Source organism: Panthera onca, chromosome C1 (assembly GCF_046562875.1).
Source record: "Panthera onca isolate mPanOnc1 chromosome C1, mPanOnc1 haplotype 2, whole genome shotgun sequence".
NCBI lineage: Eukaryota > Metazoa > Chordata > Mammalia > Carnivora > Felidae > Panthera > Panthera onca.
The window spans coordinates 60,391,452-60,406,877 of NC_138346.1; the positions used below are offsets into that span (position 1 = coordinate 60,391,452).

Here is a 15,426-nt window from a genome sequence, read left to right on the forward strand (position 1 = left end):
CAGAAAGGAAAAAACATGAACCCTGCAAAGGAAGGAGCAAAGGACAGGATGGGGGATTAACCTCAGTGCATACAGGTGACAGAAGGGAGGACTCCAAAATGGTTGAGGTTCAGAGCCTGGAATGGGAGGAGAACAGTGCAGATGGGAATGGAAATGTGGCTTTCAGGACAAGGGATGGGTTTTGTGGGAATCGGGATGTGTTCTGTTACTGACACTGTGACATTAAGAGGCCAGCAGAACATCCAGGTGGAAAGGGAACCAGCAGTCGTTGGAAAGCTAGGCCACCACAGAAACAATCAAGCAGAGGTATTGGCTCGGGAAGTCTGTATCCACTGTAAGAAAGGATGGTCAGGGGGAAAGTACAGAGAACAAAAGAGAAAAACAGTCAAGGGTGGACTCTTGGGTGGGACCCAAACTTCTAGCTGAGAGGAAGAAGTACCTGTGAAAGAGACAAGATGCCAAGTGGCCAGCAAGATACCAGAAAACCAGGATGATGTGGTGGAGCCTGGGGACCGAGGGAGAATGGAATCTGAACAGGGAAAGTCTTACTCAAAGTCAGAGCGATGGGGAATGTTAACGACGGAGTCTGGTGTTGGCTGGTCGCTGGAGATTTTAGATGGTTTGAGTCCAGAGGTGTGGGGCAGAAGCCAGAATCTAGGGGCTGAAGAGTGACTGGGGGTGAGGAAACAATAGCTCACATCACTTGGGTGCTTACTCTATGCCTGGCACCCGCTAAACACCTGATGTCTTTTGCTTCCTTTAATCCTCCCAGCAATCTTGTGAGGAAACTGAGGCACAGAGAGGTTAAGTGCCTTGCCTGAGGTCACACAGATAGGAGACAGCACAGCTAGGATTTCAACTGGAGGACTCCTCATGAGCCAGTCATCCTTACCTCAGCCAGGAAAGAAAAATCATGCACAGGGGAGGAAAGGAAAGGAAAGAGAGCCCTTGTCTTCCTGCTCGCTCCCCACCCCAAGGACAAAAGAGAAACAGAGACAGGGCAGAGGCTACACAGGAACTGTGACATGGAGGGCAAGGAGTGTGAGGAAGTCCCCTTACGATCTTGGTCAAGCGGGGAGGGGGATCACCTGAGAGTGACAAGGCTGGCAGTCAGTGGGGACTGGAGGAGCTACAGAGAGGATTTGAAGGGTGACTGTCGCTCAGAAGACCCTGGTGTGGGGGGCGCCTGGGCTGCTCAGTCAGTTAAGTGTCCGGCTTTTGATCCCAGCTCAGGTCTTGATTTCAGGGTCTTAAGTTCAAGCCCCACGTTGGGCTCTGCACTGGGTGTGTGAAGCCTACTTCAACAACAACAACAACAACAACAACAACAACAACAACAAAGAAGACCGCGGCGTGGAGGCTCTGCCTGGTTCATCTCGCTGTCTAGCTGTTGAAGTACCACAGCTCCAAAAACCTCAGCCCTGGGCACCTTGCCACCCGTATAGGCTCAAGGGCTGTTCGAATAAGGGGACTCGGCAACGAGCAACTCCCAGGGCCAGTGACAAGCGCTCAAGATGTGCTCCCAACACGCGGGAACAGACAGACTCAGGACTTCTTTGAGTCTAGTGGACACTCATGAGAAGAAAGTACCACAGAGAAAAACTTCCCGTTTTTTGTGATCAGCCAGAGACTGGTCGCATCAAAGGCCTGGAATTTAAAGAGGCCGTGATTTACAAAGAATAAATAATGACTCACGCTGCTTCTCTCCTTGACCAAGAGCATCAAAACAAAAAGAGGTGGGGCTCTCAGGTGTCTAGATGTGGCTGAGACAAACACAATTCATAAATCCCGTTTTACAAAGAGCACAGAAACACTAGAATTCACCATAAAATGAAGAGATTTTGGGAAAGCGTTTGAAGTATGAAGTTCCATCTGGTACCAAAGCACACCTCCTTCTAGCAGGTCAGACCACAAAATAATATCGTATTAACAGTTTTTAAAAATGACTCAAGTGTAGGCTGGCAAGTCTGTTTAGCCACACGAGAGTCTGATGACTTACTCTGTCACGCTGGTGTAGGACATATTTTTTGTCACATAAAAACGCATAACGCACAACGGACTTTTAGAGGCAAAATGTTCACATTTTTCACTTACTGTCATTGTTAGAGCCCGTTTCCATAACACCATAAGGAGGAGCCAGCAGTCCTGCCATGTACTGTCGATATTTCTGAAAGACAAAATTGTCAACTCAATGCACAGATATTGACTCACGTGGGGCATTCATTTATTTACACAATAAAAAGCAGAAATGTTGGGTGTCAGGAAGCATCTGACTCGAGTATTTATAGAGCCATGAAACGTGCTGTCTGGGATCCGTGGTCTAAAATAAAGATGCTGTGTTATAAGAGGTCTTCCTGGATGAGACAGAAAGTGCCCCCTGCCCCCGGCCCAGGCAGGGGTACCATCCCAGCCAGTTCATTTAAGTACTCGTTACTGACTAACCCAACTGCATGGGCTTCTACCCTCCCTCCACCTCTTGCCCTGCTTCTCACTCCAGCAAACACATGCTTGGGTTTTTGTGGAAGGCACAGACACTTGGTTTTTATAGATGCAGATACAAATAATTGTGCTGCCTTCTTAATAGGTGAATGGTACTGAATCAGCTTTCTTTCAAAGTAAAAAGAAACGCATCTCTGGAAAACGTCAGTTTTGAAAGAAGCTGATTCGCTTCCATTTACCTGCTTCTTTTACTCTGTACACCTGCCCGTTATGTGACCCCTACAGAACTTTCGGTATGTTGTCAAATAGAATGGTTTGACTTCATTTAGGACTATTTGGATTCCTCTGAATTGAATCCCCTGGCTTTTGGTCCAGGCATGCCTTAAAACCTGGGGCTCAGTGACATCGATGAGCCCCCAGAGTCTGTGCTGTTTTGAAGGAATAAGGCTTGGTGAGCAGAAAGCCTTTTAGACCATCCACTGAGAGAGGGATGACATTTACAAAGAATGGAAAATAGACATTAGACATCCTGTCTTCTCAGGTAATAAATACAGCCTCCTCCCCTCTCAGAATGAAAGCCAGGCAATTTTATTTATTGCATGGTGTCATGTATATTTATGGTTTATAATTATGATGACACATAAGTGTTAAATGGCATCAAAAGAATCAACACTCTATAATGTGTTTGTGGGTTACACAGACGTCAGCAGAAAAGCCTTCATCTGTAGCAATGGGCAGCTGGCGACATGCAGTGTTTGAGCAACCATCTGGCCCATTTGGTAGATGTGAATGGTGTTTGTAATGTAACATTGATGATTTCTCAAAAGAGCCTTCTTCTAGTCAAGATGTGACTAGCTTTTTTTCTTTTTTTTAATCCTTTTTTCTTCTCACTCTGAAGCAACTATACTAACACCTGCATGCAAACATTAAAAATCACGATTTTCCCTGCCTCTGAGTTAACTAATCACTCAAACATACCCACAGGACTAATCTATCACCCTGAATTCCTGACATTTCCTTTGATAGCTTCTCAGTTCTGATTCTCTTCTTTCTTATGACACCATCCACTCTTCTTCCTCATGAGAGAGCACTGATTAAACACATTTCTGGGCATGATATTATGCTGGACTCCGAACAAAACAGGCTCACAGAGAGCAGATGGGGACTGGTATGTGTTCTAAGAAGGTTTTGTGACCCCCCCCCCCCCCACAGCCTTTTGAGTTCTTCTTATTGTTAGCAACTCCTTACCAGGCTCTTAAAAGAAATAATCCATGTTAAGTTAAAGGAGCAATCTGCTTTGCTTATAAATGTTGTTTCGGATGCAGCGGATGTTCTTTGTCTCAGGCACCTCTATGCCAGTTCCCATGAGCTCCACGGAAGCACCCCCTGACCCCTAAGTGAACAGGCCTTTGCCTTCTTTCAGCTCCATAGCACTTGGTCTGTTGCTTGTTCGTTCATGGAGCACATCATTATGGCTGTTGCTCCTGGTAACAGAAAATAGAACAACCCTCTGGAGAGCAGAAGGTGGGCTAGTTTTCAGGACATGCATGCATTAAACACCTACTATGTGCAGACAATGTCCCAGGCACTGGGCTTCCTGCAGAAAATAAGTAGATGGGCCCTTTGCACTTATGAAGTGTCTATCTCCTGCAACATAGAGCACCATGGCTTATGCCTAATATGAATCTCCTGCAACATAGAGCACCATGGCTTACGCCTAATATGAACTAAACACTTATCTGTCGAATTTTAGAAATTTTATGGAGAATTTCAAACATATATAAAAACAGAATAACACATACCTAACATCTAGCCTCAATAATTATTAACTCATGACCAATGTTGTTTCCTCTACACTCCTATCCACCTGCCCTTTCCAGAATTATTTTGAAGCAAATCCCAGATATCATATCATTTGATCCATAAATATTTCAGATACATCAAACAAAACTACAATGTCACTATCACAACTAAGAAATGTAACATTTCCATAATATCCATTTGATGTTCAAATTTATGTTTCATAAATGTCATTGCTGAATTGAATTTATAAAGTACTTTAATAAGACAACATCGGTCTTAGTAGAACAACTTTTGGCATAGTGAAGATTGCAAAAACAGGGTTGAAATATTAATACCTACACATAAGAAGCCAGCCTTTCAAAATTGATGGGACACTTTTTAGAAAACATCTGCATAATCAGGGAAATTGATTTCTTGTGTAGCATAGTGCAGAGCACTCTATACCAATCAGGATAAAAACAGCTCACGGAAATAAAACCTGTGCCAGAAAATTGGGACTCCTAAATGATTTGCATATAATCTGCATACAGCTTGGTCTTCGGGCAGCATGTCATCTTCCAAGCACCACTTAAAAAACAGTCTACAAAAGAACCTGTCGTCTGAAAAGATGCTGAACCTCATTCACGACAGAAAGGCACATTAAAACTACAGAGTGCCATGTCCTTTTTTACTTGTCAGACTTGGCAAAGCTTCAAAAAATTTACTAACGTACAATTGGTGATCTCAGACATTGCTTACGGGAATGTAAAATGATGCAACCTCCGAGGAAGGCAGTTTAGAAGCATCCATCACATTTAAAAATCTGTATTTCCTTTGAGGAAAGACCCTCCCTTAGAGGGCAGAAATAGGACCTCCTGAAATACCTGAATACATAGGCAGACAGGCATATCTGTTGGTAATAGCAGACAAAATAACAGCCTCAAACAGAAAATAACTCAGATGTCCACAAGTAGATGGCACCTGGGCTACTTCCTGATAAGTAAAGATGGGTTATTTCCTGATGAATAGATGATGTTGGAATATTATGTAGCCATGAACGAAGCAGCACTACCTGCTGATATAGAATAGTCTCCAGGGGTGCACGGGGGGCTCAGTCGGTTAAGCGTCTGACTTCAGCTCAGGTCATGATTTCACAGTTTGTGAGTTCGGGCCCCACGTCGGGCTCTGTGCCGACAGCTCGGAGCCTGGATCCTGCTTTGGATTCTGTGTCTCCCTCTCTTGCTGCCCTTCCCTTGCTCATGCTCTGTCTCTCTCCCTCTCAAAAAATAAACATTAAAAAAAAAAAAAAAAAGAATGATCTCCACAATATATTGTGAAATTTAAAAAAGGTGAAACACAGCACTGTATGCTACCATTTTGTGATGATAAAAGAATACATGTGCATATGTGAATATTTATAAGGATTTGTAAATGCATAGCCTATCTCTGGACACATGCACAAGAAAGTAGTATGAACGACTGCCTCTGGGAAAGAGATCTAGGTGGCTGAAGGTCACATGGGAGAGGGACTTAGTTTTCCCTGTTCATCACCCACTGTGGCTGTCTGCCTGGGGCCAGACTGGCGGCACTGGCTTGCAGTGGCATACAGAAAGGGATAACGACGGCAGTGGAATGAGCAGACAGCCCTTCTCTCTTAAACATGTGGAGTTGGGAATAATTCGCTTTGACTATAAAATCTTTCAGAGTGGGGAAATGGAGGATTCCCCAGGGTGCGGGAATGGGCTACCTTTTATCGCGCTTATTGGTGCTCAAGTGATGAATTGAAAAACGAGAGATGAATGGATTAGTAAACCTAAATTGTGGGGTGGTTGGTCTCTTCATAGACGTTTAAAGCCATGCCATGCTTTCTGAGTAACAGACTGAAACTGAAGGGAATTCACCAAGACTCCCATATGAAAGTCAGCACAAGGTCAGCTTTAACCTGAGTCAGCAGCTCTCCAGAGGTGACCCAGCACCTCTGGAACATGGTGTTTATGGTGTTTACTCAACGTCACTCGCACATGCCTCCCACACCCTGGCTGCTGGGGGTGTGCAGTGGCCCAGTTCAGTCCCTTGACAATGTCCTCCTGGGGCCCCGGTTGACCTCTCCCTGCAAAACCTTTCCCTGGACCCCAACACATTCTAACACATCAATAATTGAAATGCCCTCACTCAATCATTTTATTTTATTTTATTTTATTATTTTATTTTATTTTATTTTATTTTATTTTATTTTATTTTATTTTATTTTATTTTATTTTATTTTATTTTTTTAGGCTTCCACCATCACTCAATCATTTTAAAATTACCACATGCACCTGGGAAAGAGCTATACCTTTAACTGCCACAGACACAGATCCTCACTGTGTAAGGGCCCTAGCTGGAGGATTGTTCAACAGTTCCCACTCCCTAGCCCTGCATGAACTCTGAGGGCAGTTAGGAAATCAGTTATTCACATGACAAGAGAACCACAAGGGTCTTCCAGGGTCTTAGAAGAATTCGGTAGGACTCGTTCTTAGGATCTGCTCCTGGCTTTGTCACTAGTCATCTGGGTCAATCTGACAAGTCTTCTGAGCTCTCTGACTTCAATATCCTCCATAAAGTGGGTGCTCTAAATTAGATCAAGGGTTCCTTGGGAAGAACTCTGGTGGGTTGGAGGACCCTCAGGCAAGCGTACCATGCAAACAAAACCTCAGCCCCTATGGCAACTAGAGTGTCTTCCCTTGTAACTGTTTTATAAATTAGAGTTCTAAAAGCAATTTCATCTGAAAGATGACTTTCGCTTCTAAAAAATAGAAGTTTACAAATCACAAGACTAATCCCTGAACTTTCAGCCAGAGATGTCACTCAAAGATCTCTGTAAAGAATCAACAAAGACCAATTTAGGATTTGTCTACGAGGTATTAAGGATTCTACCCTCTGTTAGAAAGACTCCTATGGTTGAGAATTGGCCGAGTGACAGGTTGCTCTGTACCTGAAAGGTTTATCAACAAAATTCGTACTGAGAATTTAACAGAGATGCACCACAGTGCATTGTGGACCGTCTCAAAAGGTGTACAGAGCCCTGGAATGGAACACAGCAGGGCAAAAGGGGGTGCAAGAGGGGTTAACAGAATAAAATGTAAGCTCCAGGAAGAGCTTCTATGTCAAGTAGTTTAAAGGATTACTTTTATACTTTTATATTATGGAGTAGAAAGCTAAATTTGCATAAATTTTAAAGATTAAAGCATGAGACATCAAAGAAATTTTGAGCTTGCTGCTGGCTACTTCTAGCTACAAAGGGTCTAGACCCCAGGCAGTATGTATTGATTTCCTCTGCATTTGGAGAACTTCAGTGGAAAAAACCAAGAACCTCTGATGTTATGAAAAGCACGCAGACATCGGAATCATACAAGAACCAGGTCTTAATTCTGATCCTACCACATGCTACCTGTGTAAACTTGAGGAAGTTGGTTACTTCAGTTGCCTGGGTGAAGAGTCTCATCTTTCAGGACCATTGGGAGGATATGAAATAAAATCTATAAAAGTGCCCAGCGCATATTAGGCACTTAATAAATACTTGCTGCTGCTGCTAACAGCAACAACAACAACAACGACAACAACAACGACAACAACAATGCAACCAAGGATTAATCAAGATAATCACACTATATTTGATATGCTTCCCAAGCAGATACCGTTCAGCTTTAGCAAAGAACATTCTCTTCATGACAATTTCACATTACTGAGGATGTGGATATACATAATGTAAAGACCTATAATACATCTATTGACTGGTCTGCTAAATAGGGCTGTGGAGAAATAGGAATTTAAATAATAGACTTTCTTAAATAATTTTATAGTATACTGCCTATTTTTATACCCACATGGTAAAACTGTCCAAGAAGAAAGAAAGGGCACAAGACAGTAAGCCCAAAAATAATTTCACAAAAATAAGTAAAGCCTTTTAGCCATCAGAACTGTTTTATAGTCAAAGAGTATTTTTTATTTTTGTGTTTTATTTTTTTATATAAATATAATTTATTGTCAAATTGGTTTCCATACAACACCCAGTGTTCATCCCAACAGGTGCCCTCCTCAATGCCCATCACCCATTTTCCCCTCTCCCCCACCCCCATCAACCCTCAGTTTGTTCTGAGTATATTTTTAAAAAATTAATCTGTAACTTACAACTGGCCAGTTTATGAAGTCACATCAGTTTCTGTGGCTGAGAACAGAGGGAAGAGGGAAGGCAGTGTGAGGGGTATGCCATCCTGGGGCTTGTGAAGTCAGATGCCTGTCTCTAAATCCAGGTGGAGATGTGCTAAAGCCTACATGAATATGTATTTTTAAAATTTTTTATTTGAAAGAGAGAGAAAGCACGAGGCGGGAAGAGGGGCAGAGGGAGACAGAGAGAATCCCAAGCAGGCTCCACGTTCAGTGCGGAGCCCAACGTGGGGCTAGATCCCACAACACTGGGATCAGGACCTAAGCTGAAATCAAGAGTCAGATGCTCAACCAACGGAGCCACCCAGGCGCACCAAGCTACACTAATATTTTGAAGAAGACACAAAAGATGACAGTCTCAGGTTAAACTCTGGTTTGTCTCTCAGCCAACTCATGGCCCCCTCACTGAAGAAAGCTGACTGGAAAGCAGGTAGAACCACCCGGTGGAAGGGGGTCAGGGAGTAAACCCAGCTCTGCTCTGTAAGCCTTGAGTCCCAGGCCGGTGCTGCTCCCATCCAGAGCTAGGGCAACTTCTTTTTCTAGTTTTCACAAAGGCTCTGTATGAGCCAGCTGTAGTCCAGGAGCCAGAATACAAAAGTGGAGTGGCATCTGCTGGGGGAGGAGGCATAACAGAGCCATGTCTCAGTTTACAAAGCAGGACTAACAGAGAATAAAGAAAGTCTGGCAGCTTGAACCCTAGCTGGACCCACTAGGGTCCTAGACAAGAGAAAATGGGGTCCTAGTGGAGTATGATTCCCAACCCTGGAGGTGAAGGTCTTCCTGACACACTGTGAGGCCTTGTCTGAGGGTCTGCCAGCTGCTGCCTGCTGCCGCGACCTACCCAGGCTGCTAGCAGGAGCCCCCACGGGGGGGCCAGGGCGGTACAGGACTGTCACTACACTCCTGCCTGGCCAGAAGCAGCTAGGCCGAGATGCTGAGCACATCCTTTCTCAGCAACAGTCCCTCTGTCCCCCCGCCCCTCTGCCTAGGAGATCATCAGGTTGCAGGGAGAGCACAAGTAGCATCCTTAGGCTGGGATATCAGTGCTAGAAAAGCATTAAAAACAGGAAGTCATAAGGATGACTGATAGGCATTGCTGTGAACACCCGGGGGAGGGGGATGTGTTCTGAACAGGAAAGCACTAATAGGAGCTCATGGTAGAGGTGTGTGTGGACGGGGCCAGGATTGGGGCAGAATAGAAGAGGGCCACTCTGGGGGTCTGAGGCTATATATCCTGTCATAACATCCCACTCATTACATCTGCACTGGGTTCTGACAACCTAGTAAAGCCGAGTTTGTAAAATGTAATGACAAACAAATTACCTGTACTTTCTCTGAAAGCATTAGGAGTATTTGGGAAAGGAGCTTACAATAGGGATCTAACGTTTAGGCCCCCTGTTTTCGGTTTCTTGGTAAGAATTTTTCATGACTTCTGTATTGTGTGCACTATGTGATGTGAAATTGGCCATGGCACATTGCTCTAAAATCTCAGAGAGCTAGAGAATTCTCAAACATAGGAAGAACAGGAAAGAAGGGGAAAAGCAAAGCAGTTGTAAATGGAAACCTTCAAGCAGAATTTTTCTGTTTACCCTTTTAAAGCTGTTATTGCTTCTCCCACAGCAGATCACTGGCTGGACTGAGTTTACCTCTTATGCCAAGTTATTTTGTTTCCCTGTTTCTCGATTTCTATAGCATTCGCATAATAGGACTCAAAGAACTTCCATCACCATGTCTTCAATGATATTTAATTATATCCTTTGGTCCTAAGATAGATATTTCTAAATGGAAGCAAAATTCTGCTTGCCAACTCCTGGCCATTTTTAATTCACGACTAACTTGCCAAGAGCAGTAGTTTGGAATGTGATAATCACAACGATAGTCCTAATAGAGAAAATTTCCAACCCTGAGTCATTTAGAGTGCTAGTCTAAAGCCCAAGCAAGATGACCCTGCAGGCAAGCAAATAAAGTCTCACTCAAAACGCACCTGTTTGGGGGCACCTGGATGGCTCAGTCGGTTGAGCGTCCGACTTTGGCCCAGGTCATGATCTTGCGGTCTGTGGGTTCGAGCCCTGCGTCGGGCTCTCCGATTCTGTGCTTTCCGATTCTGTGTCTCCCTCTCTCTCTGCCCCTCCCCCACTCATGCTCTATCTCTCTCTCTCTCTGTCAAAAATAAATAAACTTTAAAAAAAACGCACCTGTTTGAAATTCTCTCTCCCACTGGTGGATGGTAAAGGGTGGGGCAAATTCAGATTACAGAGTCAGGACACAGACACAGAATCTGAGGCTGAGGAGGCTTGGGGGTTAAGGCGCAGGGGGCATGGAGAACAACAGCCCTCCAGGTAGAGGGGGAACAGGTGTGATATTAAGAGACCAGGCCAGGTGGGACAGAGAGTCAGGACAGGGGGCTGGGGAGAGGGGAAGGCGGTGAGGCTGAGCAGTGCAGGGACTGAACAGGTAAGGCCTTTCAGGTCACAGTGAGGATTCTGAACAGCACCCTCATACCACACAGAGTAGTTTAAGTAGAGAAATGACAAGAACAGATAGGTGTCTCTAAAAGATCATTTTGGCTTATGCCTGGAGAATGTTTTTCATGGGAAAACAAGGAAGGCATTGGGCCCTTAAGGGAGAGACAGACCTGAAAGTGAACTTGGAGGAGAGGCAAGAGAAGGAGATGTGAAGTAGGGGGTAAAGGTACTTCATTCCTAGGGGTGAGGCAATCTCCAACTACCTACGGTCAATGACCTTAAAGGCTCAGATTTCTTGTTCAAGCACATTCAACACTTCTATACTTTGTTTTTTCCAAATATTTTTTTCAATTTTTTAAAAATGTTTATTTATATTTGAGAGAGAGAGAGAGGGAGTGCACAAGCAGGGGAGGGGCAGAGAGAGAGACAGAGACAGAATATGAAGCAGGCTTCAGGCTCTGAGCTGTCAGCACAGAGCCCAACGCGGGGCTCAAACCCATGAGCTGTGGTTCATGACCTGAGCCGAAGCTGGACACTTAACCGACTGAGCCACCCAGGCGTCTCTCCAAATCTTTTTTTTAATGTTTATTTATGAGAGAGAGCAGAGTGAGAGCAGGGGAGGGGCAGAGAGAGAGGGAGACACAGAATCCGAAGCAGGCTCTAGGCTCTGGGCTGTCAGCACAGAACCTGATGTGGGACTCGAACCCATGAACCATGAGATCATGACCTAAGCCGAAGCCAGATGCTTAACCAACTGAGTCACTCAGGTGTCTCAACACATCTATACTTTTAATATGACTAAAAAGTTTGGGGATTTCTGGGGGCTCACTGGAATGATTATAATTTAAGTTAGTGCATGCTCTGCATATTTGAGTAATTAAATTAGCCGTGAGTTTCTCTTAGGGAAACACAAATTGAAAGCAAGACACACACACAGTAGGTCAGTGCTACTTAAATGAATCATAAAATACTCTGCTGTGGAGCTATTATTGCATAGTCCATTCTCATAGCTCTCTTTTCACTGAGGCTGTACCTACTCCATCTAATGTATAAGTGTGACTATGCATGTTGAAAAAATAGCCTCTGCCTCCTTGTTTATAGAAAAAACAGTTGGTTGACATTTTATTTAAGCATATGACTCTTTAAGGGTGGTGGATATTAATATAGTTACTCTGAATTAGAACAATCAAGCCCAGCACTTACGAAACTAACAAGACTATCAGTAATACATATATCATGGAAACATGCAAATTCCAAGAAAGTGCTTAAATGTTGATCATACAGCATTAGGATGCACTGATCATTTAAAAACCTAAAATAAAGGATCATTTCACAGTAACAGCCTATGACTGTCATCCCATTAGAGCAAACTACCAACATTTTGCTTTTGCTTTCTGGGTCTACAATATACCACACATAGGGGAGTAGACAGAGCAAGAGGGAGATAGTAAATAGTAATTCAATGGGTGCTGTGGTCTGGATGTATCCCCCCACCACCCAAATTCCTAAGTTGAAATCCTAACACCTAACGTGATGGTGGGGGGACTTTGTGGGGGCTCTTAAGTCATAAGGGTGGAGCCCTCACAAATGGGGTCAATGCTCTTCTGAGGCCCCACAGACTCCCCCATCCCTGCTGCCAATGGAGGTCACAATGAGAAGTACCACGTGGCACTTTGACCTCAGACTTCCAGCTTCCAGGACTGTGAGAAATAAATTTCTGTTGTTTACAAGCCACACCGGTTTTGTAATAGCAGCCCAAATGGACTAAGAAGAGGAGGCAGGAAGACTTTCTGCCCCAAGTAGATATCTGAACTTCCCACGTTAGAGACGTTTAAGTTTCTGTCTTCATCTCTCAAAATCTGAAACCACTGGAGCCTATGAACTAAGAATTTCTTTGGTTCTATTCTGAGCAAGTTTTTCTAGAAGCATCCATACATAACTCACCTATCCTATCTCCTCAACTTCAGTCCTACCCTATAACCTCTAGTGGGCGTTTAGTACCAGCTTTTGCCATATGCAGGCACATTGATCACTAGAAGGGAAACTATACAAGGACAGTGACTTTTATCTGTTTTGTACCCTGATGGAACTCAATAGCCTGGAGTTGGGTACTTCTCAGCTTCAACCACTCTCGACTTTTGGAGACTGTCTGCATTGATTCAGACCCAACTCCTGCAGCATTTCCGCCCATGCACATTGTTTGCACTTACTTTCTTCATCCCCCTTCATTATCATCATTTCTATTATTTCTGCTTCAAGCTGCCATAAACAACCTTACAGCATCCTTATCAATCCAAATCCAATATATCCCTACTGAACACATCTGGGAATCACGGTCATATAGGTGTGTGGTTGTGGAAGCTTCTAATCATCATGCAATATTATATGCCTTGAATCCTTTGAGTGATTCCTGGTTTCTATCAATTCTCTGCTTTACATAATCTGAACTCTGTTTCTCCTACAGAGTGTGAACTCGGGGGCCTCACCCAGGCCCCACACTTTCTATAGTCCCCTCTCTATCCTCACCTAACAGATGAGGCCCCACATCTCCTCGTAGGAATACTAGGAGGTGTCAATAATGGAGGCAGTGCTTTAGTCATTCTGGAAAATAGGGTGAAAGAGAACAGTATAATGCCATATGTCTGAGGGGGTATGGGAGTGGGCAGGGCTGAAAGAGGTGGGGGGACACAAGCTTTAAGATTCAGGCAAATGTGGGGCTTCGTCCCAGTTCTGCAAACCTCCGCTGATGCTAACAGACTTGTGAGCTGACACAAGCCAGCCCCCGCCTCCCCTCCAGTCTCAGCTCCCACACTCTTCCCCAGCCATACTGGCTCCTTTCAGATGCTCTAGCACACTGAGCTTTCCCCTCAGGCCTCCTATGTCTCCTGCTTCCCACCATTGACCCTGCCAACATCTGCTCACCTGTGCTGACCCATGGTCTCTTCAGAATGGCCTTCCCTGAGCCCCCAGTTTATGTTAGTCTCTTGTGACTCCTCTCCTGGTATCATGTCTTTGCCATCATGTCTTTTACCAGTGTTCCCAAGTAATCTGAGGTTATGTACTGTATGTGTGCTGCCTTAATGCCATTCTCCTCTGTTCCACTACAGACCAAGAGGGCAGGGACCACATCTATGTTCTCTCTCATTGCATACTTAGAACTGAGCACAGGGCCTGCGACATAGCAGGCTTTCAGCGAATATTTGTTGAGTGAATGAATTACTGACAGAATTTCCACTCTGAGGTTTGGTTCCTCAATAATAAACCAGACATATTACCATATACCCCTCACGGTTGATGGAAGGACTGAATGAGACAACCCGTGTGAAGCTCTGACAGCCCGGGCAAACAATAAATATTGGTTCCTATTCCCTCTACATCATGATTTTTTCTCACACTGATTCTGCTTAAGGAAGGGGTGCATTTCCATTTAAAAAAACTAAGGCTTGGAGGAAAAAACTGTCTAATGCATGGAGATCTACAAAAACAAATCTAATGACTGGAAGATATGATGAAAGAAACCACTTAGAATTGTATGATGTACGTGGTCAAATGTCTCTGTGATGTTTGTTTGCTCTTTATGAATCAGCTTCTTGCTTTCAGAGAAGGGACAGTGGGAGCATGTTGATGCTGATAAAAACAAAACCTAAACTTAACTCATCAAAATCTATGACACTGATCAATTTTGTAAGTTAAAAGGAAGTACAGGGGGACAGAGTGACCCGTCTGCTCCACCAGAATTAGTGCCAAAACACACTCATTAGTGAAAATGTAGTTTTAAGAGACCCATGCATAAATCTTGCTGGAAAAACTGGCAGCTATATATAAATAGCTGAAGGTAGAAAATGATTCATTTTACATATCCAACATTTTTTTTCGTAATTCCGCCTATTGCCGTTACTTCTAAGGCCTATCATTTTTTAATAACTTTGCCTTTTGGCTTTGTTCTAACTACTCTTCTCTCTCTCTTTTTCCCTTCCTGTCTCTCCTTACATCCTACCCTCCTTCCCTTTATACAAATTCACAAAAATAAATTTTACTTCTATAAAATAAGTAAGAATACATGATAAAAAACTGAACTACAAGGTGTACAAAATGAAAAAAATAATCCTCTCCCTTCCTTACCCTCCACCTACTAATGACTTACCCAGTCCCACTGTCAAGCTAATCACTGCTGACACTCACTTCTTCTGTAACTTCCAGAATGTTTCCACACACACCAATATCTATCAATACATGTATCTATCTATCTTCTTATCAATTGGTTTGATAAACAAATGAGATCATATGGTACGTGATGTTTTATCCTTTTTCTTTCTCTCTTTCTCTATTAATGTATTTTGGGTGGCTTTTGCTATCAGAACACACTTCCCCATTGCTTTTTTGTTAGACACCTCATTTTTTTTGCCCACTTCTCCATTTAACCCAACTGGGGGAAATCTGGAAAATTTATTGAATCAAAATACCTTCCCTGAATGTAAAGCAAAAAGATAAAGATCATATATAAGGGTGTTATCAAGTGGAGATTTCAGCTATA

The 15,426-nt window shown here is 43.6% G+C and overlaps 1 protein-coding gene across 8 annotated transcripts in view; it reads right to left on the reverse strand.

Moving 5' to 3' along the window:
* The window catches only part of RAPGEF4 (Rap guanine nucleotide exchange factor 4), a 289,302-nt gene that overhangs the window by 124,559 nt on the left and 149,317 nt on the right, over positions 1-15,426 (reverse strand). For all 8 annotated transcript variants that reach the window (XM_060621676.3, XM_060621675.3, XM_060621679.3 and 5 more), the window contains one exon: positions 2,095-2,167. In XM_060621676.3, the coding sequence (XP_060477659.1) occupies positions 2,095-2,167 (73 nt within the window). The remainder of the gene's footprint in view (positions 1-2,094; positions 2,168-15,426) is intronic.